The following is a 27,336-nucleotide window of genomic DNA, read 5'->3' as shown; positions in this document are numbered from 1 at the left end:
TTCGCAAGAGACACTAATATGTTACCAACCGGCTTTGGCCTTATAAACCGTATCCGTTCTCATTATTTTCAACTGACCAATTCTGGTTCCAAAGACCGTGTCCAATCTCATAGGAAAATTTCATAACACCCTGACTCAACAACCTTGCCAAGCGATACATAATCAACATCTTCTAAGATCAACTTCTCCATCTCAAGATTTACAAATTCTTCACGGACGCTAAAGGAAACAACTTTCATACATTTCTTTTTTTTTTTTTCATCTCGTTTTCTTACTTCTCGACTTATTCTCGTTCCCAAGACTCACACAAGTAAAACTTTAATTGTTCTCAAAGCTTACTAAAGACAAGTTCTCTTAAAAAAAAAAAAACAAACAAACAAACAAACACTAGCTCACTGTCAAGGTGTCCGACACGATGAAGTCTAAAGTAAATAACGACCATGACTTTCCAGCCTACAGTTTCCAAAGCACGATTGTAATCTCGAATGCCAATAAGCCATTTCAACGATAAATCAGCCATGCAAATATACACACACACACACACATACATACAGTCCAAGTAGTTCAAAGTCTTAAAACTTGTCCTTCCGTCATGAAATTTTACAAAATCCTGAAAAGGGATATTCGTTGTGGCAGACATTGTCAATGACCATTCATAAACACCTCATATGTCACCTGAAAATTACAATAATTTAGGAAGTATAGAAATGAATTCAGGATAGGATCCACTCCGCTTTTGTTTTCGACTCCAAGTTTGAACCATTATCATTTCCAAAACGAATTATACAAAGAATCAACTTTCATATCGCATCACTCTTTTTCAGAAAAAAATTTAAGTTCAACTCAATTTTCAAACATATTAATAAGACATTTCCATTAACGAAATACCAGTAATGTTCATACGTAGATACCCAATATACATCCACCAAATTTTACAACCCGAGACCTCCACACTTATTTTAAGAGAAAAAGAGTAAGTAGTCTTCCATTCATTCCCAAAGATGAAGTATGCCAAGGATGAATTTTCGCAAACATTAAATCCTCTTTCTTTTTCTTTTTCTTTTTTTTTAAAGTCTTTGAGTTCAAAGTAGGTACATTTGAAATAACTCTCGAAACAAAGTGTTGCTATTCCACATTCCTCCATGTACTCATCCGACGCCCCAAGTAAAGAACTCAATTTAGATTTGACATGGATTTGCAACGTCCAAACTAATCCTGCTCTTTCACTATCTTTATGAAGGATCAACTAAGCTAGCAGTAATCTCAATAAGACCATAATATCGAAATTGAAAGGTATGTAAAATAATCATCAAATCATAAGTTGCGATAAAATAAGGAGTTGGGACGAGAGGTTCCAATAATCACATAGCGTCACACATAACTAAGAGATTCGAGTCATCCCAACTCAAACACCTTTTATCAATCATTTATTTGGCACGTAGCGTACATCCACACACATATCATTATCTATCCATCACCATATTCTAAATGCCAATTTCATACACTATGTTTACATAACAGATCAAACATGCAGGTTGAAACTAAATAGCAACATATCTTATGCACCCAATAGCTAAATAAATCAATTGGCCCACGGATTCACCGTGTCAACTAACAGTCCACACATCACCGAATACATCATTGCATCATCGGGCTCACACAGCACCCAGTACAACATAGGGCTCACACAGTACCCTTCACGACATAGGGCCCACACAGTACCCATCGCAACATCGGGTTCACACAGTACCCTTCACGACATAGGGCCCACACAGTACCCATCGCAACATCGGGCTCACATAGTACCCATTGGGCTCACACAAGCACACCAACGAGTTCACACAGTACCCAGTGCAACCACAGGCTCACACAGTGCCCCATACAACCACAGGCTCACACAGTACCCAAGAGACAACGAGCCCACACAGTTTCAAGATACCACAGGCTCACACAGTGCCCAATACTATCACGGGTGCACACAGTACCCTATATAACCACCACGGGCTCACAGAGTGCCCATTACTTCATATCTCATGGCTCTAAGAAGCCCAACAGTAATCAAGTTCATTTCAATCCCTTAAGTCCTTCCACGATTTCTATTCAATTTATTAATTTTGAGTCTTCTCATTTAGCTAATCCAGGTGGCACATCCATTCAAATTTTTTTGCTAGACAAGTTCACATAGATAACTCCGCAATTTTAATCGATACTAGACTAGACCATACGTTTTCACAATGGCAATCATTCGGCAAGTAAGCATTTCAACTATGCATAAGTAATCATAACATCAACTTATGAATTTATGTTACCTCGCAATTCGGTATTTGGTGCATGACCTGACCTCGTGGGTCTCTGCATGTTCCCTCTGCTTGTCGGCTGTGGACAATCTACCGCTAAGTGCCCCGGATGACGACACCGGTAGCAAACCCGAGGTGGCCTCTGACCATGATATTCTCTCTCCTGAGGACAGTCCATCGCACGATGGCCCGACTGACGGCACCGATAACACACAATCGTTGACCCCAACGATACTCCTGACGTCCTAGAAAAGTTAGGTGGTTCTGAACTATGCTGGCCTGAGGTGGATTGAAATTGATCTCTTTGTCTCTTCCTTCCTTGGCTCTCAAACGTTTCTATAGATACATTCTTGCTAATGGCTTGTTGCCTTGATTCCCGCATTTTCAATTCCTTTGGTATCTCCTCTGTATACTCAATACTTCTAGCGCACTCGACAATGTCAGAAAACCTTCCAATTCGTTGACCTACCACAAACTTCTTGATAGACGGATGTAACCCTTTCTCAAAACGCCTACATTTCCTATCCTCGATTGCAACTAACTCTGGTGCAAAACGGGACAAAGTCTGAAACTTAGTAGCATATTCTGAAACGGCCATGTTACCTTGATCTAACCTCTCAAATTGATTTCTAAGTTGCTCACGATACGACTCCGGAAAATATTGGTTTTCAAAAAGCTCCTCAAACTTAGCCCAAGTTAGGTTTTCCTCATCCGGCTCATTTTCTTGACTCTCTGCCCTAGCCGCCTTCCGAGCGTCTCTCCTTACTCCTAAAATGGATTCCCACCACTCATTCGCCTCACCGGTAAGTTGACAAGCTACTATACTCACCCGTAGGTCGTCCTCCGTAATCTTGAGAGCATTAAAGATCTTACGCATGTGTGCAAGCCAATGGTCGGCTACAAGAGGATCGTTACTTTCCCCATCGAACTGAGGTGGATTCGTACGGCTAAACTCTCGCATGGCTATTAAGGCCCGATTGTCCGCATTCTCCCTAGGAGGTGGTTGTAAAAGATTAGCTGCCGCAAGTGCTGCTACAATTTCCCTAGCAAATTGATTCTGTCCTGCCCCCATTTTCAGATTCCCAATCCTACCCTGTCTATTCTCATGTCTTGGAGGCATCTCTCTACAAAGAAACAATAAAGAGATCATCAACAACAGATATACTACGAATCTATAACTCCACCAATCTGGTCTAACAACTCTATGCAAGCCCACAGTAACGTAAATGCAATGCCACATAGTTGAATGAATGTCACTCACACAAGTATGCCCAAGCTTTGTTAAAATGTAATGATTTTGAACCCATGAACCTAAAAGTCTCCCAACGGTCTCGAGGTATTCTAAACCTATGCTCTGATACCAAGTTGTCACGCCCTGGATTTTCAACATAATAATAATAGCATTTCCAACAAAAGTCCAACGTTATAATACATCATAATACCCCAAAATATTTTTCATAATTCATGCGAGAGAATAAAATCAAGTTTGAATAGAGTTACAATATTGACACCTTGGCCCAATTTCCAGAATTAGTCAAAAGAGGATAAGTTTAGCGATTACATGATTCCCAAAGTCAAAAGCGTTCAAATGAAGTTACAATTGCATCTTTCAAAAGGGAGTATACAAAGATGCTAGAACAACTCCTGATTGTCGGCTTTCAAAAGATACGATGTAAAAGATGCACTTCATGCACTCCAAAATCAATGCCCTTGAGGTGTACCTGAAAATGATGATAGGTTGAGCTACACTAGCCCAGTAGAGAAATCGGCGCTACGTTTATATGAATTGAGTAAAGTGTAATGAATGAATGAGGACACAATTCACTGAGTTGCCAACAAGAAAGTTTAAACCGAATAAGGAGTTTAATGCCCAATTAATACCATTTCTACCCACGTTCCATCTTTTACCTATGACTTTACGAACTTAACGAAACAACCCAACACGTGGAATCGCTACTCGTCTATTTCTATTTCTATCGAAGTACCACTACATCAGGCATTTTAAATGTATCATACATCTCATTTCCGTATCCTTGCCATACGATTTTAATCTGAGCATTCGGGACCTCGCACTATCCCCTACTGAGCATTTGGGACCTCGCACTATTCCCACTTCATCTTACGCAATCTCATGTTCAGGCCTATAGACCTCACACCATCGGCTTATACCAACAAGTACCAAACATGTAACAAAAGTTCAATAAATGAAACCTGAAGGACTAACTATCCCAAGTCGGCACCCATCTCATTCGTAATTATCACTATTAACCACTCATCATTTATAAACTATTTCCCATAATAACCAATACAAGTCCGCTAACGCTATTAATTTAACAGATTGTACAAAAACCAAGTGTTTCGAGTTTCTCAACTCTGATTGCAAGCCCATTTTGGTCCACCAAACCTCAGAATCCGAAAGCAAGTATTCAAACAAAGTTGTAGAGGATCGAATCAGCTGTCCAACGCAATTTGAATCGAATCTAACCGACATCGCATGAAAGAGTTATGCCCAAAATACGAACTGCTGTCAGGGAACAAAAACAACACATCCAGATCTGGAATACAGATTGGAGAATGGACGTTTCTGGGTATAATTTATGAGTATGAATTTCTGTTCATATTTTTCCTAGATAGTAGACTCAAACACGGAACTTTTGGCGCAAGAATCAACCAAAATGGAGCTTTATAGAGTCCTAGGGAATTTCTGCAAGATCTGCAAAAAAAACTTGAACCAGTCCGGCCAGGAGCAGAAAAGTGACGAAAATAAGGGATTTTCAAGGCCAAATCCCAAACAATCAACAAAAGTAAAATCAATCACAATATCCACACATCACACTAACTCAAAAACACATAAAAGTAGTTAGATTTCCCTACCTCAAAGATCGAAAGCACAAGCTCAAGCTCAATCGAACTCTAGGGCTTCAAATTCGAAATCCACCGAGATACACCCCTTCCAAGCTTAATCAACGCAACTCACACGTCGGGGAAGTTAGAACACGGCATAGAGAGGTTGGGTTTCCATGGGTTTGAGCTATGGATGCAAGACCCAAGAGAGAGAGAGAGAGGGAGAGGGTGCGTCGGACGGAGAGAGAGAGAGAGAGAGAGAGAGAGAGAGAGAGAGAGAGATCTGTCGTGTGTGAGAAGAGAGGGTGAGGAAAATGATTGTGTGGCTCTCACACACCCATATATATATACTCATGTACTTTTGCATTACACTAACACCCCTAACTTTCAAGTTCTATCACATTCAACCCATATCACATATTCACATAACATTTCATATTATCCCATAATTCTAACTTTTATTAGAATATTAAAATTGTTGAAATAAATAATAAAAAAAAAATACGGGTCTCTACATGTGGCATACTGGTAATGTCATGTAATTTACTCTTTTTTGTTTTCTTTTACAGTTTTTCTGTATTAGTATCTCAAGTTGAGAGCTAAGAAGCACGGATATGGATACAAAAACGATACGATACGGATACGCTGATACGTGATTTTTGTAAAAAGTAGGATATGATACGTTGGGGATACGTTGAATAGAAAAATAAAAAAATAAAATTCCATTATTGAATATAAAAAAAAAAACCTAAATTCAAAGAGGAGAGATGACAGTCGAGTACTGTTAAAAATCTAAAATCAGGTGAGAAAGAGAGAGACAACAAAGAGAGATGAGAGAGAGATTTACATTATACGTATATATATGTACCTGTATGTATGTATGTATGTGTGTGTATATATATATATATATATATAGGGCGATTCCGGGAACACCCAAAAAACTACCTCATAGTTTCTGATCAAATTTTGATAATCTGAGCCGCTCAATGTAATCAGAACGTGATTTTAATGGAACCCGCGAAAAATCAGCAAAAAAAAATGACCGGGAAGGGCTTGATCCGAATAGTTTTGAACAGTTTTTTATTGAACGGTTCAAATAAAAACTGCTTCAATCAAAGCCTTTTCCGGTCATTTTTTTTGTTTTTTTCTCCCGAGCACCCTTAAAATCACATTCTGCACACATTGAACGATTCGGATCATACAAATTTGATTGGGAACTATGAGATTGAAATTTGAGATGTTTTTTTGGGTGTCCCTTGAACCATCTATATATATATATATATATATATATATATATAGAGAGAGAGAGAGAGAGAGAGAGAGAGAGAGAAGAGAGGCGAGAGAGAGAGAAGAGAGAGGAGAGTGACGAGAGAGACTTACGGTCGTTGGTCGATCGTCTTCTTCTAATTGTGGGAAAAAGTGGTATATAGTCATAAATTCATAATTACACTCATAACCCATATATTTTAAGTAATAATATATTTACCCCGCGAGTATCCAAAACGTATCCGAGACGTATTTGAGCATATCCAAAATGTATCGGGATACCAAAAAATAATTCTGAAAACCTGATACTCTAAAAAACGTATCGGACACGTATCTGGATCCGATACGTCACATACGTGTCCGGTATGGATACGGGATATTAGTAATCTATATTATGAGTACAATAATCTGGTAAAACGTAAGAAGATAGGATTCGGACACGACAATGATACATTTCTAACAATTATATTTTTCTATTAAGTTCGTCTCATAAAGATTGTCCGGTCCCAAAAACAAGAATTTAAAAAGAATACATTTTTGAGCAAAATTTTCAAAAAAATTTTTTGCAAGTTACTATACATCAATAAGTTCTTTTAATTTGTGGGAAAAAAGCTTGACTTGTTTTTTTTTACATAAATGCATTATATTTAAGATCTCATTTTTGCGGACAATTTTTTGGGATGGAAAAATATATTGTGTTTGTATTAGGCAGAAAAATAAAAGCAAAATAAATAGCTCATTTTATTGAATTGCTATATTTTGCATTGACAAAAGTGCAAAATATATATATATATATATATATATCATTAGCAGTGTGAGTGCGTGTCACAGAGAGGGAGGGAGAGTAGAGATTTAGGCACACTAGGGCGTATAGGGGCCACGGCCCCCGTGTGGTTTCGAATTTTAATAATAATCTAAGTTTTTTTGTTTAAATATCAAAATTATAGACGGTGGCCCGCCACTGAATAAAAATAGTGGATAGAAAGGGCATTTTCAACTATAAATATTGTTAGAACACATGCTTTAGATGGAGGATGAGTTTCTCACAAATGCTTTGGTTATATTTATTGAGAAGGAAATTACTGCAACATTTTGTTCTAACTCAATCATAGATGACTTTGGGATCTAAGGTATCGTTAAATTCCATTTTGATATATGCTCGAGGTATAACGTATTGAGAAACTTTTATTTTTTCACCTTTTAGTTGTTTTTAGTTTGCTAATATCACCTAGATATTGTGTTCTGTAATGGGTATTATTTGGTCATTCAGATATTTTGTATTCTTGAACATTGAAATTTATTGTTCATGTTGGCCGGCCCCCTCGTCTACAAAATTCTGGTTCCGTTCCTGAGGGAGAGGGGGAGATCAGCTTGTAACTGTATATAAAGTTGGAACACAAAATCTTGTGAAGGAGAGGCTAAGAAAATGAAAATGACGATATATATATATCGACTCCAGAGGCTAGGGTTTCAATAATGCAGATGTATGTATCAACTAATCATCTGATGTGGTATATCAGTATACAATCTATGTTTTATTTGCACTTTGACCCTTATGAAATAGTTCAAAAAGTTTTTATTTTGACCTTGCTGTATCCCTAAACTAATCCAATGTATCCCATAAGTATCCCGCGAGCGTAAACGTATCCGAAATTAGAAACTTTTGTAAAAAAAAAAGAATACTTTTTGCCATAGTATTAGGCACATATCGGTATACAATACACGCCCGCTAGAAGACTTTTTGGAGTATCCGTGCTTCATCAATGTCAATGAAAGACGTTTCGTGGAAGGATGTTGGTTTAGGCTGTAACCACTTGTCAAGTCCCTACAAATCTTTCATCATGTCAGAAATAAACGTGAACATTAATGATTGGGTGCTCGAGCTCTGAAAACCAGTGGCCGTTGTCACTGGCTTAAGAGTTCACATAATTCTTCAATTTATTTTGTATAGAACGAAAAATCTTAATTAGAGTTGTCACGGGCTTTTAAATTGAAAATTTCTTTGCTTTGAATGTAACTTTTTGGTTTCTAAGATCGAGTTGTAGGTCAGATGATTTAATTCATATATGATGCTCCATCCAAGTATATTTTGCATCTTGTGCAGCAGGCATGAACGCCACACCATTTGTTCTCATGTCAGAGGTAAATGTAATTCAATAAATATATTTGGCTGAAACTTTTAATCTCTGCTCGTGTGTAACAAAAGAAATTTTTTTTTTTTTATAACTCAGGTGTCCAGGCCAGCTTTCATGCCTCAATTGATCCTTGAGGACCAATCCCACCGCCCCCTTGCGGGGGTCCCAATTAAAGCCATTAATAGTATTTTTTGTTGCATAGACTGAATGAGTTTGGTTTCTATTTCAGATATTCCCCGTGAACATAATTAAGGGGCTCAGCTGGAAGCCTTGTGACTTTTGTCTACTGGTTTAGTGCGTGGATTGTTTCCTACAGCTTTACCTTCTTATTTGACTGGAGCTCACCAGGTTATGCTTTTGTAAGAGTCACGATCCTATACCCTCCAACCCAACCCCCCCCCCCCCCCCCCCCCCCCCCCCCACCCCGCACTCCCAACTCCCAAGCGCACGCTGTGGTGGGAATCTAGAAACATTGAATCTCGAGGGCCTGAGGCACATGAAAACTCTGGTACCTTGGCAAATTACGCTTTGGAAGGAACATTCTGATAGCGGGTCAAAAAAGAAAAAGAAAAAGGAACGTTTTGATATACAGTGCACGTTTGTTTTCACACGATGAATTTAGAGATCGAGCTTATGGCAAAGTTTTTCCTATTTAGTTTCTTAATTTTTCTTGGAAGAACAGAAAATCGATCTCAAGATACAAAATTTTGAGAGTAGCAAGTTTAGATGATTGGTCATAACTATATTTTATGTTTTACTTGAAGGAGTTTGAAAACAAACACTGTTTCGTTGATTATTCAACGCTCAAACAAGTACATGCACATTACCAGTTCAAAAAAAAAAATTACACATTATATCGGAGCAATATTCCGGTGTTGTAGTTTAGGACGCATGGTACCCATTCCTAGTACTGGAAGATCCTAATAGGCGTCGTGTTACTCGGAGTACATTGAGGACGTGACACCATAAATTATGGACACGGGATACCATGCTGCATATTTGTGCCCCTTTGTTTGTGTTTAGTTTCCATCAATCTTATTAGTTTGAATTTGCTGCTTCAGGAGTATTCTTCATGTTTGCTGCGATGTGTGGCTCAACCATTCTATTCGTGGCAAAATTGGTGCCTTAGACGAAGGGTCGATCTCTAGAAGAAATACAAGCATCCATGACTCATGTTCTGCAATTAATGACACTTCAATGAATACTACTAGGGAGATATTCCATACAGTACCTGCATCACAATCTCTCGAAATTTAAATGAATAAGTGTAAGATGCAGTTTTCATTTTCCTCGTAGAAGGTTTCACGACATCATGATTTTTTCGATGTTAAAATTGCGTTAGTCTCGGTGGTTATTCTCAGCTATTGTGATCATTGAAATGCGCCCAGTGAAGGCCATTTTTTTGTTGTAAGGGTGTTTTTAAGTGTTTTCGGGCAAAAGACAGGTTTATATAAATGGAAAAATATTGACACGAGTTTGAAACAATACTTTTAGAGATTTAAACGAAACATATGTTGAGAAAGTTTACTGGCAAACTTAGGCAACGACGCTGTTGAAGGTAGAGGATAGAGGTGTCAAATGGGCCGTGCCGGCATGGCACGGCCACGGGGCGGCACAGCACGTCACACGACACAGTTTTAGTGGGCCGAGGGCACGGCACGGGCACGGGAGTGGGCGGCACAGCACAGGCACGGCCCGGCACGATACGGTCGTAGACGAGCACAACACGGGCACAGGCACGGAAGGTGGACAGGAACGGCACGGCACGGCACGACAAGGTTCCAACCGAGCACGAGCACGACATGGCATGACACGGGCACGAAAGGGCACGGCACGGGGCACGGAAAAACAAAAAAAAAAATCAAATAAGCCAAATGACTTCTTTTTATTTAAAAAAAAAAGTAAACAATTTCAATTCGGTAAAAAATATTTGTCCTTTAAAAAATTAAAGGTAAACAACTAAGATATTTAATTTTAAAAAAAAACAATTTCTTAAAAAAATTATGTTTTTAAAAAATCATATGTTTACCTTTAAAAAATTATCAATTTTTATTCGGTTAAAAATATTTGGTTTGTTTTTGTTAGTGAATAAGCTTTGCACCTACGAAACATCTTTTGTATCATTTCATTTTTGTTTTGTCCTACTTTAAACATGGTTTGGATGAAAATTGGTTGGCGGTGCGCCAGCATGACACGACTTAAAATGGCACGGTCCGACCCGACACGATTAAGTAAACGGGCTGGCACGGCTTGACATGATTGAAAACGGCACGGCACGACACGATTTAAGAAAACGGGCTGGCACAGCACGACACAATTGGCAAACGGGCCGGCATGATACGACACGGTTTAAAAAAACGGGCCGGCACGGCACGACACGATTGACAAACGGCATGGCACGACACAATTTGAGTAAATACTGTAAACGGGCCGGCACGACACGGCACGAAGCAGGGAGTTAAACGGGCTCTGCCGGCATGGCACGGCCCATTTGACACCTCTAGCAGAGGATAAGAATACAGAGATTTAAACGGCACATATGTTGAGAAGGGTTTACTGGCAAACTAAGGCGTCGACGCGTTTGTAAGGCAGAGGATAAGAATACAGAGATTTAAACGGCACAAATGTTTGGAAGGTTTACTGACAAAATAAGGCAGGTTGGGCTTGAAGATGGACCAAGGACATCGATGGTGAGCAGCATCGAAAGACCTTGCTTGTTACTCCATCCGTCTCAATTTGTTTGTTCAATCATCGAAATTCGTGTCTTTCAAAAATATACTTATTTCTTATATTTTATAATATTTTTTTATGATTTTGAAGATTTTGTATAATAAAACTAATTGAGATCTATCAAACAAGATTCATATTGCATATTAAAAACATTACGAATTGAAAATTATAAATAATTTTTTGAGAGGTCAAACGCTCTCAAAAAGTCAAAAAGAGGACAAACAAACCGGGACGGAGAGAGTATTTTGGAATCTTTCATCTGAACTCTTTTTAGTAGTTTTCTCGTGTGCTTTGCTTGTTGACGAAGATTCCGTCATTTGATTGTTTGATTTGACGTCCAAGAATGAAATTGAATTCTCCCATCATGCTCATTGCAAACTCACCTTGCATATCCTTATTTTCATTAGTAGCATCGAATATAATATCACCAATATATATTTGTGTTAAGTTATGAGTGTAGTGTGTAATTAGTTTATAATTGGTCTCTTATGTAAATAGATTAGTAGATAAGGATCTTAGTGTAATTATTTCTTTACTCTTGTATAATTTCAATGTGATGAGAAAAACACTAATTTTTGGGTCTCAATTCCATCGTCTACTTTTACATGATATCGGAGCAAGTGATATACCTGGGGACTCATGTCGATCTTCAACCTCGTCAATCAGCCTCGTTCAACCTCGTCCAGCCTTGTCGATCAACCTAGGCGACTTGTACCAGGCTCTTTCTCCTTGACGACCTAGGCGATTTGTCCGGTTGTTAACTAACAAATACCTCATCAATACTAACCCCAATGGGTTTGTCCAAGAGCTCGCAAGTTTGGGTTCCATGAAAGTCAAAACATTTGAAACTTTGGGGCCACTGGAGGCTTGTTTGGTCATTAACTTTACGGTTCCAAAATTAGTCGAGATCTGCACAAGCTGGTCTGGACATCCGGTATCAATAAAAATACTCAACCTTGTGGTTTTATAACTTGTACTCACAAAACTCAGTATCCTCTGAAAACAACAAAATCACATGTCTCTTCGGTTACTTATACCAGAAAATTTTAGGCAGCAGTTTTGTACAATCCCTTACTACACCCCTTTCAAAAAAGTTCCACAGTTCACATGTTTAACTCTCCTTCATTTTCCTCATTGTTACATAATTACATCACCCTCCCAACAAACATAACTAACCCCAGAACAAATCCAAACCCCTCTCTGTCTCTCTACAAGAACAAAACAAATTCTCTCCCCTGTCTCAATGGCTGAACCACCACCACCACCTCCGGCAAAACGCGGTTCCAACGGCCGCCTACTTCACAAAACACTAGCCGCCACCGCCACCCTGGCAAACCTTCTCCCAACAGGCACGGTCCTTGCATTCCAAGCTCTATTACCATCATTCTCCAACGGCGGCGACTGCCAAATCACAAACAAGTACCTCACCGCATCGCTTATCGTGTTCTGTGCCGACCTTTGCTTCCTCTCCTCCTTCACGGACAGCTTCACCGACTGCAACGGGAAGTTGTACTACGGTATCGCCACCTTCAAGGGCCTGTACATTTTCAACTGCAACGGCGAGGAGAGGGAGAGAGCGAAGGATCTGGCGAGGTATAAAATCAGTTGCGTCGACTTCGTTCACGCCTTTATGTCGCTGTTCGTGTTCTTGATCTTCACTCTAAGCGATTCGGAGGTGCAGGGGTGCCTTTTCCCTGGAGCTGGAGTTGATGAGAATGTGTTGGTGATGAATCTGCCGCTGGGGGCTGGCGTTTTGTCGAGCTTTCTGTTCGTTCTCTTCCCAACTACGCGGAGAGGGATCGGGTATGCCGACCTGACTCCCGGGGAAAGATGATCTATCTGACATGATGATCCTTTTGCATGATACTCGCTCAAAGCTTACAAAGAGTGAGTGAGTCCACGAAATTGTATATTTACATGTCCTTCTCATCTGTTCCAGTGGAATTCTATGGAAATTGGTTTTTGTGTGTTAATTTGGAAATATTATCAAAAGTGTGACTATAATTATGTAAAAAGAATGTGTTTGCTTGGTAATTTCTTTCCGCTTCATTGAAATTAGAATTTTGATTAATGAATGGTTCTTTGTATGACTGAGGTTTGACAATAGAATTTTTTTTTTTTGTTGTTTTTTTTTTTGTTAATGCAAGGTGTCCTGGATTAGTTTGCGCGCACCTCGGTCTAATCCCTATAGCTCTCCCCACAGCCGTTTCACACGCTTACGTATAGGGTGAGGCGGCTCCAAGAGTTGTTGGCAAAGAGAATCGAACCTTAAACCTTAGGATGAAGGAGACGCCTAATTGACTATGTCTCAGATCAAGATCACTTGAATGGAACCCTAATAGTAGACTGAAAATAGAACTTTGGTTCTTTCTAGGGCGAAGGTTGAAAATAGAATTTAATTTGGTTCAGTGAATGGTTGGTTGAAAATAGAATTTTGGGCATGTGGTTGAAGCTAGCTTGTTTTTGCATTGATCGAGTATGTAAAAGTAAATTCAAGAAGCACAACCCTTCTTCAATCTGTCTCTAACACCATAAAATCGTATGCCTTCCACCATGCATAGTGCCAAGGGCGGCAAGCTGTGTGGCCCGCTGATTCTTGGTTTGAGCTCTTCTTCAATTGGTTCCAGAGTTTCCTAGCCGTTTTGTCCTAATCTGCACAATGAATGCACGATTAATTAAGACCTGGCAAGGGCTGCCCGACAAGGCCCTCCAACAAGAGGATGAGAATGTGTAAAGAACAAAGTAAGAGATTAGGGTTTTAGGAAGAGGATGAGAATGTGTAGAGAACAAAGCAAGGGACTAGGGTTTTAGGGATTGAGTAGTCTGTACTTCTTTAGGGTTCCTATCTTTTGGTATTTATAGAATTTGCTTTGCTTGCTCTCCAAGTACGATCATGTGCCTTGCACGGGTCAGTTGATGTCATTGTAACATCACTTATAAGATCTGGTAACCGTTTTGGTATGAGTTGGCATCTCCATGTGCGCTCATCATTACCTTTTGGCACAACTGCTTCAACACGTGGGGAGGCTTGTGACATCACAGTTGGCCGAGCCCCACCCATTACTGAGCTTGAGGGTGAATGACTCGTAGGGAACGAGTTGTACGTCTATTCCGAAGGTGGCCGAGCCTGAGAGCTTTCTCCTAGAACTGGCCGTCGGGCGAATGAACCATCGTCCATTGTTAAGCCTCGGTATGAGCCGAACTTGGGATTAAATACGGCTAGCTCTTTCGACCCCAACTTTGGTCGTCTCCTTAAACTTGGGTTCGGACTGTCTGTGTTAGGCCTACTACACAAGCCTGGCTAATTGGGTTGGCATTTATTTATAACCATTCCTAGTCCTTACAGTTTCCATTGTGGGACTCAAACAAAATAAGACAACTCCAAAGAATCCCCCAAACCAAAATTCATTTTGTAACGGAGGCGGGAAGCTGCTGCCCCAAGGGGGCAGCAGCGTGCTGCTGTCCCGGGTTTCTTGGCCCACTCCGGTCTCGCTCCGATGATCTGAAACGTTCACTTTGTAGAGCTCGTCGAGTAGAACAACTATGCAAAAAATCAGCTTAATTGGATATCATTAAGTGCCTGATCGGAGCCCATATAACTCACTACAAGAAAAATTGCATTGGGTGACGAATGAATATCGTCACAAATTGCTTGTTTTTCATCACAAATAATATAGGTGACGAAAAAAAATTTGTCGACTAAAGGTTGTCGAGGATTCCTACCTGGTGACGAAATCTATTTTTCGTCACCTATAGTGTCTTTTGATGACGAAATATTTCGTCATCAAAAAGTGAATAATTGGTGACGAAATTTTTTTCCTCACTTATTGTGTTTTTTGATGACGAAATTTTTTGTCATAAATTATTCCCTTTGGCAACGAAAAAAATCGTCACTGATGAGTCTCATCGGTGACGAAAATTTTCGTTGCAAAAGACAAATTCATATGGGAAAAAAATCCTTCTTTCTTACTCTTGCTGGGTTTCGAACCCGAGTCTCTTGAGATTTTCGTGCAACCTCTAATCAACTGCACTACACACACTTTTCAATAAATATTTGAAATATCTAATATATAACATATATGTTTAACATAAAAATATATTTCAAATGTAATTTGAACCTTTAAACATTAAAATTAGTAATTTTGATAAACATGAAAGTTGTAGGCAATTGAGTTATTGTTCAAACCCAATTTGAATTATCTCAATCGGAGTTTTTAGTAAAGAGTTATGTTCGAAATACATTTAGTGACAAAGCGCAATTCATAAATTTCGTCACGAAAGATACTCATTTGATGACGAAATATATTTTTCGTCACTAAAAGCGTTAAAATAGTGACGAAATTATTTTTCGTCACCAAAGTTAAGCATTTGGTGACAAAAAAAATATTTCGTTACTAAATTGGACTCATTTAGCGACGAATTTTTTTTTTTTGTCACCAAATGATTATCTTTGGCGACAAAAAATAATTTCGTCACCTTTTTTTAAGCTTTTGGTGACGAAAAATGTATTTCGTCTCCAAATGGGTACTTTTGGTGACGAAAATATTTTTTTCGTCGCTAAACAGGTATATTTGATGACAAAATTATTTCGTCACGGAAGTTGTCAAAACGGTGACGAATTTATTTTTTCGTCGCCAAATATACTCATTTAGTGACAAAATTAAATTTCGTCACCACTTTTTCGTCACTAATTTCCATTTTTCTTGTAGTGACTCTCGGTCCATGGGTTACAGTGGATTTGATCCAGTGTTTCGGATCCATTCTTTTTAAGATAAAAAGATTTCGATCAGGCACTTAATGATATCCAATTAAGTTGATTTTTTTGCATAGTTATTCTACTCGACGAGCTCTACAAAGTGAACGTTTCAGATCATCGGAGCGAGACCGGAGTGGGCCGGGAAACCCGGGGCAGCAGCCCCCCGCCTCCTTTTGTAACACCATTTTCGAAATACAAAGAATAAAATTCATTTGGAATTCCAGAAATACAAAGATTTCAAGTCACTAAAGCTAAATGAAAAAATGGAAGATTGGATCGAGCACCTACACATATCGGATTGAACTGATTTCTAGCGAGCCCACTTGGTTTTTTTTTTTTTTTTTAATTTTTTGAACAGCTCGGATCATCCGCTCTGAGTCCCGCGTTCCCTTCGGTTTACTAGTCATCGGTCCCCTTAGAGTTTTCGTTTGTTATTTTACGTGTACCAAAGCGCTTTCCACCTTTGGACAAACTTTTAACATAAGTGCTTGCAATTACCGGCCTGTACTCATGATACACTTTAATCGTTGAACTCAAGATTTTTCAAGTGCTGAGTTGAGGTTTTATCATTTGGCGACCATTTTTTTATGGGCTATGTTTTTGACTCCAAATCTCTTGCAAGTCGCGATCCTTTTGTGAAGGGATTAATTTGCTGAATTTTACTAGACCGGACATAGAAAATCAATATTGATCACTTTTTGCCGATAAAAAAAAGGCACATATATTTTTATATACGGCGCACCCTTGTTTTCAAACAGTGAATTCAGAGATTGAACGTATGCCAAAGTTTTTCCTATTTAGTTTCTTAATTTTTCTTGGAAGAACAGAGAATTGATATTAAGATCCCAATATTTGAGAATTTCGCAAATTTAGATGCTTCGTCATAGAATGTAGCAAGTTTACATTAATGATTTCAAAACAAAACACCGTTTTGTTGATTATTTACCATATAATCGGTACGTATCAGATTTCCGTTGAATCCTCACCCCTATGTGCACTATGCATGTGGACAACCCCAAGTGTGTACGAATGCGAATGCACCCCCAAAGTGTACGTGACGTGAGTATGTGTGCGAATGTATTGCCCGGCTAGCTAGCTACATGCCCCCACTCATAAAACCGGTAAAAGGCAATCTCCATTACATGCTTCTTTTTTTCTTCTCAACGTAGACATGCTGACCAAGCTTGTAACTCTTTGCTAACATCAGGTAAGTGAAAAAATGGAAAGCTTAGTGAAGAAGTTTAGGCGAACAAAATGGATAGGAAAAACCCCAAGTGCTGTAGCTCAGCTCCAGTGGCAACATGGGTGAGCTGTAAACTCAGACATCCCGACCGCAAGAAAGAAATTTCTTGTGAATTCCCTAGTCCCGCATGGATGGAAACTGCCTGCCTAGTTTTGACCTAATTGGGAAAAAAATAGTCCAGGTGTGAGTAAACTGGCCAGACACTCCTGACCGTAGTAATAATAATAATAATAATAATAAAAAGGAAAAAACTGAAATGATCTCTGTAGTTTTGTAACGCCTCTAATTTTGGGAACGTTAAATAGACAGTTTTATTGAATATCTAAACAGAGTCTGGCTCATTATTACATTATAACCTCCATACGAGTACTTTCATTACAAAAGAGAGGGAAAACTAGGGTTCCTAACTACAGTTCTGTCTGCTCCTCCATCCTAACCAGCTATTCAGCTCCAAAAGCTTTCAAGGTGTAGAGTTCACCCTGTTCATCTATAAGATCTGACACATTATACCGGCGTCGCCACCAATATAATATATTAAGGTCACCAAAGGTAACACCGTGAGCTACGAGAGCTCAATAGAATAACTCATACTCACTAACCCTTAACTTACGAACAAATGATCATAGATTCAATGATTTCCACATAGTTCATACATATGCGACAAAACAGTTAACAATGACACATCCGCATTCACTATTCAACTAACGTTGGTGTCCATGATTTTCCGAGTTTCTCCTATGCGACTCCCCGTAGACCGTGTCACTATTTTTCACATTTCATAATCATATCAACATTTCCAAAATCGTTTTTAACACACCCAACCTCGGTTCCGCCGCGCCGGTCTCCCGAGTATCCTCACAATGGTTCCGCCGCGCCGGGTTTCCATTGGCATGCAAAATTTTACATTGGCTCCTCTCCGCGGATAACCAAGCCATATTACCAATGAGGCTACCACGTCCGGCCCCATTTGCAATCTTCACAATGGGCTACCAAGTCCGGCCACATTGTGGTTTTCACAATCCACACAATGGGCTACCAAATCCGGCCACATTGCGAGTTTTCATTCACACAATGGGCTACCAAGTCCGGCCACATTGCGATTTTCGCAAATCCACACAATGGCTACCAAGTCCGGCCACATTTTGGGTTTTCTTACACACAATGGGCTACCACGTCCGGCCACATTGCGGTTTCAAAACATACCTTGTCATTAACACACCCTAGGTGTCATGTTTCTACTTTCTCAGTTTCTGTGTTTCGTTTCATGCAACGATTCCGCGGTAGGACTTTTCACATATGTAATCATAATCATTCATTGTAATCTCGAAACTAAACTAGCAAGATCATCCAACTCTATATTACTAATCATGCTCAAATACAACTTTAAAGCATAACGCCACATGTACTGTCCGCCTTTAGAGTGAAAATCACTTATGTTTTACAATAAGACAAGTAATGCAAGCAATTCATAACATATGCTCATAACCGTCTAAAGATCAAAATACGAATACTTTTAGCAATGATAAAGTCTTATCTTTCGAAAATCGTTCTTTCTTCCTTTGTAAGAAATTCAAAACAACGCATGTTTATTAGAGTAAAAGTTGATTATTCCAACAAGTTCATACTTCCATTAGCGAAAATAAGTTTACTAACTATCATGCATTTCAAAATAGATAACCTTATCTACGGAGAATCTACTTATACTTCCAACATACGGTTCTACGTTATACTTTGAGTTTAGTGGACAAAGGACTCTACGTATACTTAGAGATAGCGTATATGGGACTCTACCTTTCTTCTTGGCGGTAGTGACGACTACGGAAAGAATGTGTACGTCGGGCGGAGTAACTTCCTATGGTTGGCCTCCAGTAGCTTCGAAAGAGAAAGGTTTCTCTCGAAACTAGATCTTGACTAAACTACTTAAACTTTATGGATCGAAGGGTAGTTGAGTGGCGGTTTAGTGGCGGCCTAGGATGAGTTTCTTGAAGAACTTAGGAAGAACTCAAGAACAAGGAAGAACTAGGAAAAACAAAGTAAGAACACAAGGATTCTAGAGAGAGAAGTTGAATGGGTGAAGATGTTAGTTGAATGGCAAAGATGGGGTGCTATTTATAGCCAAACTAATTTCTATTACCCAATGAATAAAATTTTTCCTAGCAAATATTGTCCAATGGTTAAAAAGGCAAATCATGATTGAAAGCCTTCCATGACTTGTTAAATCCAATCTTTAGGCATAAGGCTATAAAATCAAGTAGGATTTTAGGCTTTCTAGGTAAATCTAGGTGATCATAGTCTAGGTTGGCAAGTCTTACAAGTCTAGGGTAAGGTTTGATTAGGCTAAGGCATAGCCTTCTATGTTTAGTCATTCATAGGTCTAGGTTGTAGTCAATTTCTAGGATGATTAAAGGCTACTTTGGAATCAAATCTAGGATGATTAGGACTAGGATTCTATGCTAGAAATTGACTAGAATGAGTTATCTAGTCAATTGGACTTAAGGCTAAAATAGGGTTAAAAAGATAGCTTGTGCAAGTGTAAAAACTTCAAAACACATACATGTGCCTTTCTCTCTCTCTCTCTCTCTCTCTCCTCCCTCTCTCGGCCTCTCTCTCCTCTCGGCCTCTCTCTCCTTTCTCCCATGTGCCTAATATATATATATATAGAGTTAGGTTCTGGTGAGGGATCCCTCATTTTATTAAAACGCGGGACTCCCCTTCGATGATCCGAGCATAGAATCCGAGCCGCTCAAAGTGATCAGAACGTGATTTTAAGGGTCCCCGTGAGAAATCAGCAAAAAAATGACCGAAAAGGGCTTCATTCGAGCAGTTTTCATTGAACGGTTCAAAAAAAACTGCTCGGATGATGCCCTTTCCGGTCATTTTTTTTGTTGATTTCTCGCGGGTACCCTTAAAATTACGTTCTGCACTCATTGAACGGTTCGAATTTTCAAAATTTGATCGGAAAATGAAAGTCCCTCATTTGAAAATTCCTCTATATATATATATATATATATATATATATATATATGTGTGTGTGTGTGTGTGTGTGTGTGTGTGTGTGTGTGTGTGTAAGGCTATGGAGGTTTAGGTCTAAGTAGGTTTATAAGACTAAGGTAGGTCATGATTAAAGGTCAAGCTTCCAAAGGTAATCTTACGGACTAATGGTTAATAGTTTCCTAGAAAGTAAGTCTATGGTCAAGTAGTCATGATTAAAGTAGGTTATGAGTGTTACTTTTGGTAGTATCATGATTACTATCTTTGTTCAATGGTTCTTAAATGCTAGGGAAATGTAACTAAGTCAATTGGTACTTAGGTTGGCCTAACTAATGGTTGGAAACAAAACCTTTTACCCAAAGGATAAGAATTACCTTAATAACTATCGTTCAATGGATAAGGAGAAAAGATACCCTTGGAAGATGTAATGATAAGGAATGAAGTCAAGAATTGACTAGTCAAAAAAGTGCAATGATTTTCTAGTCTAAGGTTGCATGCATGGCAAGACTAAGATTGCTTCTTTTAGAAGCAAAATGATGGCTTCCTTTGGTATGACTTGTCTTGTCAAGTCAATACATTAATTGGCAATTTTTAATGTCTATTGTCCTAGGGATAAAAATTTTTCTAACAATTATTGACCAATGGGTAAAGATATAAAGAGATAGGTATGGGCTTGAATGACTAGTCATGGGGTATAATGATTACCTTTAATGGCCTAATGGTTCAATTAGGGTTAAGAGGGGTTCACAAGGCTCAAAGACGGTCAAAAAGGTCCATCTAAGGTTAGGAGTTTGTAACTAAGTGAATTGGTAGTTTGGTTTCTCCAACTAATCGGTTGAAAACTAATTCTACTTGCCATGTAAGATTTCTAGTCAAGAAATAAATTTAAATGGCTTAAATCTAATTATGACGGATTATAGAGATTAAAAGGGAATTTTTAAAAGCAAATCCAAGTAATTAAAATAAAATTCAAATATTTAACGAAATTTTTATTTACCGAAAATCAGGGTGATTACAAGTTTAGTATTTGTGTCAACTTAATCACTGCAGTTTGAATTGGCTTGATTTACACTTTGTAGTTTCCATTTTGTTCTAACTTGGTCCAATTATTAACTATCGTTAGCCTCCGTTAACCCCAGACACAAATGGGTCCCATTTCTAGTGAATTACCGAATCCTTTCTTCTCTAACCTCGCAGACGTAAAGCCTTTTTTCCTAAAAACCAAAACAGAACCACTTTTTTCTAAAAATTGGGTTCTTTGGCCCGTGTTCTTTTTTCTAAAATACTTAAATTATTCTTCTGATATTCAAAAGGAGACCAGACACACCTAAACTCTATGTCCGGTGGAGATTCTAAGTTTTTTTTTTTAACTTTTTGTGGCCCGAACTATGGCCGGACCTGATTCTCCTTCACCCGGAGATATGTAGGCAGCTTGACGAAAGCTCGATCCTTTTTAAAATAAAACCCGCTTCATTTTCTAAAATTCAAACATTTTTCAAAAATATCCGAACCTCTTTTATAGAACACAAAACTCCACATTTTTTTCTCTTTTTTCAAGAATCATGTCGCAATTCATAGGAATTGGATCACTTATTCATGCCCTAATCCCTATCACTTCTTCCCCCGAAGGCGAACGAGACACGTTTCGGTCGAAGGTAAAATCTTGGGCGCGACCGTGAAAAAAAATGGAGAATGGAACAATGAGGTTCTGTATTTTGGTTTAGAGGTATATTAGGATAAGAGAAGAATGACAGATTACGATTTTAACCCTAGAAAAGGGGTCCATTCATGTGTGGGATTAACGGAGTCTAACGGCAGTTAGTAATTAGACTAAGTTGGAACAAAATGAAAACTACTGAATGTAAATCGAGCCAATTCAAACTGCAGGAACCAAGTTGACATAAACACTAAACTACAACGATCATTTTTGGTTTTTTTCCCAAAAAGACGTACAGGAAAAAGGAAGTTACAATTGAACCCTCCAACTAAGAGAGCTGCTTCACCCCCCCTTCTTCCGGTTTTTCTTCTTCTTCTTTTTTTTTCTCTATTCCCCCCTCGGTTTTTCCACTTTTAATCCTTCTTTTTTTTTTTTCCTTCCTAATTTTCAATTCTTTACTTTATTTGTTTCCTTTTCTGTTTTCCCCCCTTCTTTTTTTTTTACTTAACTCAAATTCTATTTTCAATTAACCACCAGAATACCATATTTAAGACCAACGCTCCGCGCCCAAACTAACATATCTTCTATGCTTTCAAAAATCTATATATATAAAAAATAAATATGTATAAGTACAACATTAACCAGCCTTAACATATTTTATCTACTTTTAAAATAAAAAATTGATAATACCAAAACAATTTGAATCCGTGCTTGGATTGGATTCTTACTGTGCTAAGTAAATTTTTTGCTTTAAGGCCTTTCAACGAACATTCTAAGACTCTTTATTTGGATTGAAAATTGAAACACTTATTTTTTAATTATATTTTTTAATATATATACAGTCATTTTCAAATGAGGATGTCCTTAAGGACCTTTCCATTTCTCCCATTTTCCGTTCGAATTTCAATGATCCGAGTCGCTCAATGTGTTTAGAACGTGATTTTAAAAGTACCCGCGATGAATTAACAAAACAAAAGACCGGAAAGGACTTCATCCGAGTAATTTTTATTTGAACCGTTCGACAAAATATAAACAAAAACTGCTCGGATGAAGTCTTTCCGGTCATTATTTTTTGCTGATTTCTCGCGGGTACCCTTAAAATCACGTTCTGAACACATTGAGCGGCTTGGATCATCGAAATTCTATCAGAAAAGGGAAGTCCTTATTTTATTAAGTTAAGGTGGTCCTTAAGAGAAGGGGAATATATATATATATATACACCACGGATCCAGTGAAGGATCCCTTACCAGTCTACCATGCGGATCTCCTCTTTCCCGATCGAATTGCGACGATCCGAGCCGCTCAATGTGTTCAGAACGTGATTTTAAGGGTACTCGCGAAAATTCAGCAAAAAAAATGACCGGGAAGAGCTTGATCCGAGCAGTTTTTACTGAACCGTTCAATAAAAAACTACTCGGATCAAGCCCTTCCCGATCATTTTTTTTGCTGATTTCTCGCGGGTACCCTTAAAATCACGTTCTGATCACTTTGAGCGGCTCGGATCGTCCCAATTCGATCGGAAAATGGGAGTCCCGCACGATAAGCCCGTGCAGGATCCCTTAAGAGAACCGGACTATATATATATATATATATATATATATATATATAGGAAAAAAGGAAAAAAAACAATCAAATTAATTTTTAACTATATTTTTTAATATATAAAAGGTGTAAAAGAAATAAGTGTTTCAATTTTCAATTCGTTTGAACCGGTACAAAGATGTTATTTTTCTGATCATTTCATCCTAGATGGTCGTAGTAAATTTTTGGCTCTAAGGCTTTTCAACGAGCATCCTAAGACTCTTTATTTAGTTTAGAGCTCTTAAAGTGCTCGTTGAAAGGCCTTAGAACAAAAAGTTTACTACGACAATTTAGGATAAAATGATCAGAAAAATAACATCTTTGTACTGGTTTAAACGGATTGAAAATTGAAACACTTTTTTTTACACCGTTTATATATTAAAAAAAGTGTATCAATTTTCAATCTGTTTGAACCAGTGCAAAGATGTTATTTTTCTAGATATTTCAACCTAAATTGTCGTAGTAAATTTTTTAATACACTTATTTTAATATATAAACGGTGTAACAAAATAAGAGTTTCAATTTTTAATCCGTTTGAATCGGTTCAAAGATATTATTTTTTTAATTATTTTATCCTAAATGGTCATAATAAATTTTTGGCTCTAAGGCCTTCCAATAGGTACCCTAAGAGAGCTCCAAACTAAATAAGGAGTCTTAGGGTGCTCGTTGAAAGGCCTTGGAACCACAAATTTATTACGACCATTTAGGATGAAATAATCAGAAAAATAACATCTTTGTACCGGTTCAAACGGATTGAAAATTGAAACACTTATTTTTTACGCCGTTTATATATTAAAAAATAGTTTTAAAAAAGTGTTTCAATTTTCAATCTGTTTAAACTGGTGCAAAGATGTTATTTTTCTGATCATTTCATCCTAAATGGTCGTAATAAATTTTTTGCTCCAACACCTTTCAATGGATACCCTAAGAGAACCCTGAAACTAAATAATGAGTCATAGGGTGCTCGTTGAAAGACCTTAGAGCAAAAAATTCATTATGATCATTTAGAATAAAATGATCAAAAAAATACGATCTTCGCCCCGATTAAATTGAATTGAAAATTGGAGCACTTAATTCTTAAATTATATTATTTAATATAGACTATGTTTGGGCCATTGTGCTCGCACAAGGATTTCGTGCCTGTGGAATGTGTAAAATTGAAGAATAGGAAGGCAGAATAGTGCACAAAAGGATTTACAAGTACTGAATAATTCCAAAGGAGAAGGATGCAGTATTTGCCAGTATGGATCGTGTTCTTCTGATCAATCATATTTCATCTCAATATGATCTTCATTCAAGATTACAGTATTGAAAATCCACTTACGCTCACACGATAAAATAAGTTTGTAACCATTTCTCAGTTGATGATCGAGCTGCACAAAATACACTCCAACCGTACTCCATTATCAATGCGAATTGGCCAAGATTTTGATCCATGCCTTGGCACTATCCAGGTTGTTCTGCTAGCACCTTGTAAAAAACGCCTGAATCCCTGTGGCAAGAGCTATACAATACAATACAAAATGATGAATTAAAGAATTCGACCATTGAACCAAGCAAATTATGGTCCAATATATCCTCTAAGTACCAGCAACTACCAACACCTACAAAAACAAAAAACTCATCCTCATAAACTAATCATAAAACATTCACATCATAAAGCAAACTCATCCTCATAAACCCTAAACGTTCACTCAATTATATAGTACTACTTCTTAGTTCTTACTGAAAGAGATGATATAGTCTCTCCCAATCTCAAAACGAACAAAGAAATAACCCTACAAATTCAACGTAACACTGAAAATTAGCTCAAACATAGCAAAAAACTAAACTCTATTTTACCTGAAAATGTAACTAATGGTCATATAAACATACTTTTTTTCATCAAAACTCAAGGAATAAGGAAACCCGAAACCCTAGGCTGAAAAGTTTTGTAAACTAACTACACGAAGATGGATGGGCAGCCACGACACGCCGCCTTTGAACGACAATCAGAATCAAGAACCCTGCTACAGTTGCCATCAGCGAAGCATGAGAGAGGGAGAGATTGACCCGAGGAAGAAGTTTCTGAAGAAATTGTACCAATGTCGAAGGCTCCTTCATACGAACGTATACATCTCGTTCTATGGCCCGTCAAATCTGCCTCTGGTCTCACATCTCTTCCTCTTCCTCTCCGTCTTTCTCTTTCTCTCTCTCTAATCATGTTGATCTCTTTCTTCCCTATGTATGTGCGTGTGTGTTCTGAGGGAGAGAGAACAAGAGACGCAAACAGTTTTTTTGCAACGTGGCTGTAAGTTGTCCACAAGAAGGGTGTGAAGTCAGATGGACGGAATTGCCCCTCATGGCTAAGGCAGAGGGCTGCCAATTGAGGGACACAATTGGAAAATCGGACAAAAAGTGCCAACCAATGAAATTGGCCGCAACGCTCTTTACTTACAAGTTACGATAAAGGATTAAAAAGATTTTTAATGACAAAGATAACGATACTAAACTACACATCTATACAAAGAGAGAACCAGTTTGGCGTATCCCTTTTTGAGGCTGTGTCTCTTTAGTTAGTCCAGAAACAACCTTGTAATGAATCTATACAAACTAAAGAAGCCTCTACATGGATCATTTGAAAATGATTCCACAAACTAAGCGCTATTTCATTTTCAACTTTAATCCTGTTTTACGGGTTCTAATTAGCTACTATGTAGTAACACTTTTGAATTAAAAAAGCAAGATTGTGCTGGGAACAAAAGAAACTTAAGACCCTTGAGGTAGGAAGAAGCCTTTGGCAATTGTATAGCAGGGGTTAAGAAGTCGATCAAAAAAAAGAGGTCAAGAAACGTTAATTCTAACCTTTGATATAGTAGTTCTCCAAACCTTCTAGGTCCTGCTGAGACATGTAACAGACATAAATTATATAGTGGAAAACCCATTAGTTGCAAACAAAGAATAGATTAACAAACATCGCCCAATCAGAGAAATAAACCCATATAGCTGAAGACGAGAACTACAACATTAACTAACAAAATTACCCATTCAGAGAAAATCTAAACAATACCCAGAATAACGAAATTGGAAATTAGAGAAGAAAATATATATTCACCACATAATCAATTTAGACTCAAACCAGGACAAAATCTTTTATACCTTTGAGCCTCGTTTTGGCTTTCTATAACCGAAGATTCGAAGTATGCTTCGATGGATCTTCCAAGGCTAGAAAACCCTTGCTCACTGACAGATGCGTACCTGAACTCAGAGCAACCAGAGCCAGACAAAACGTTTTAAAAAAATTTAAAAAAAATTACACAAAAAAAGAAAAGAAGAGATCGATTCAAAAGAACTTACGTACATGTATTTTTTCATCAGAGTGACCTGTGGTGAGTGAGATAGGAAGCAAAGCTTTGCAATTTAAATAGCCCTACGCACAATTCTTCCCAATCCATCCACTTTGACTACGGATGAAACACTGAGAAACCAACCATCAGAGAGAAGAGAGAGCAACCATTCAGATCGATGTGGGCGTCGCTGTCGGAATCGACTTCGGAAATCATCATCTCGATCTCCTCCGGTGTGATGGTGTAGCAGAGGTAGAACAAACCAGAGAGATGCAAGGTAGAGACCCGAGAGAAACAAATGAGGGTTTACGTGTAGGCTGTTGCTGTGTATGAGGGAGAGAGGAAGGAGGAGAGATAATTTACCAGAGAAATTAGGTAAATTGCTTTCCCACCACCCCACCCCCCGCCCCCCCCCTCTCCCTCCTGACACACACACCCCCCCGACCCCACGCCCATCTTCCGAAAATACCCCCGCATCTACACCCGAGGCCCAGAAACACCCAACACCAT

At 38.4% G+C, this 27,336-nt stretch overlaps 2 protein-coding genes, 1 long non-coding RNA gene and 1 pseudogene across 6 annotated transcripts; 2 read left to right on the top strand and 2 right to left on the bottom strand.

The window, feature by feature from the left end:
• Positions 1 to 953: 953 nt before the first annotated feature.
• On the bottom strand, positions 954 to 5,457 carry LOC131327364 (uncharacterized). The gene is made up of 2 exons (XM_058360501.1): positions 5,172 to 5,457; positions 954 to 4,018 (listed from the first exon to the last, which is right to left on the bottom strand). Exon 2 carries the CDS (start codon positions 3,685 to 3,687, stop codon positions 2,293 to 2,295), a length of 1,395 nt encoding a protein of 464 aa, XP_058216484.1. The 5' UTR covers positions 3,688 to 4,018; positions 5,172 to 5,457; the 3' UTR covers positions 954 to 2,292.
• Positions 5,458 to 6,788: 1,331 nt separating this feature from the next.
• On the top strand, positions 6,789 to 10,013 carry LOC131327370 (sugar transporter ERD6-like 5; annotated as a pseudogene).
• A 2,502-nt stretch (positions 10,014 to 12,515) lies between these two features.
• Positions 12,516 to 13,106, top strand: LOC131327786 (protein DMP4-like). The gene has a single exon (XM_058360918.1). The coding sequence runs from the start codon at positions 12,516 to 12,518 to the stop codon at positions 13,104 to 13,106; it is 591 nt and encodes a 196-aa protein (XP_058216901.1).
• Positions 13,107 to 24,680: 11,574 nt separating this feature from the next.
• On the bottom strand, positions 24,681 to 27,180 carry LOC131327371 (uncharacterized). 4 transcript variants are annotated; one of them, XR_009200277.1, is made up of 3 exons: positions 26,837 to 27,180; positions 26,639 to 26,737; positions 24,681 to 25,104 (listed from the first exon to the last, which is right to left on the bottom strand). It is a non-coding gene; the product is annotated as an uncharacterized LOC131327371 (long non-coding RNA). The 4 variants fall into 4 exon arrangements; XR_009200276.1 differs by having other exon boundaries at positions 26,841 to 27,180; XR_009200275.1 differs by having other exon boundaries at positions 26,994 to 27,180.
• Between the last annotated feature and the right edge of the window lie 156 nt (positions 27,181 to 27,336).

Source organism: Rhododendron vialii, chromosome 5a (assembly GCF_030253575.1).
Source record: "Rhododendron vialii isolate Sample 1 chromosome 5a, ASM3025357v1".
Classification (NCBI taxonomy): Eukaryota; Viridiplantae; Streptophyta; class Magnoliopsida; order Ericales; family Ericaceae; genus Rhododendron; species Rhododendron vialii.
This window is presented reverse-complemented; position numbering and strand designations above follow the sequence as displayed.

Coding starts and splice junctions, on each gene's coding strand:
- LOC131327364 (XM_058360501.1), bottom strand. CDS start 3,687: ATGTTGAAAATCCAGGGCGTGACAACTTGGTATCAGAGCATAGGTTTA.
- LOC131327786 (XM_058360918.1), top strand. CDS start 12,516: ATGGCTGAACCACCACCACCACCTCCGGCAAAACGCGGTTCCAACGGC.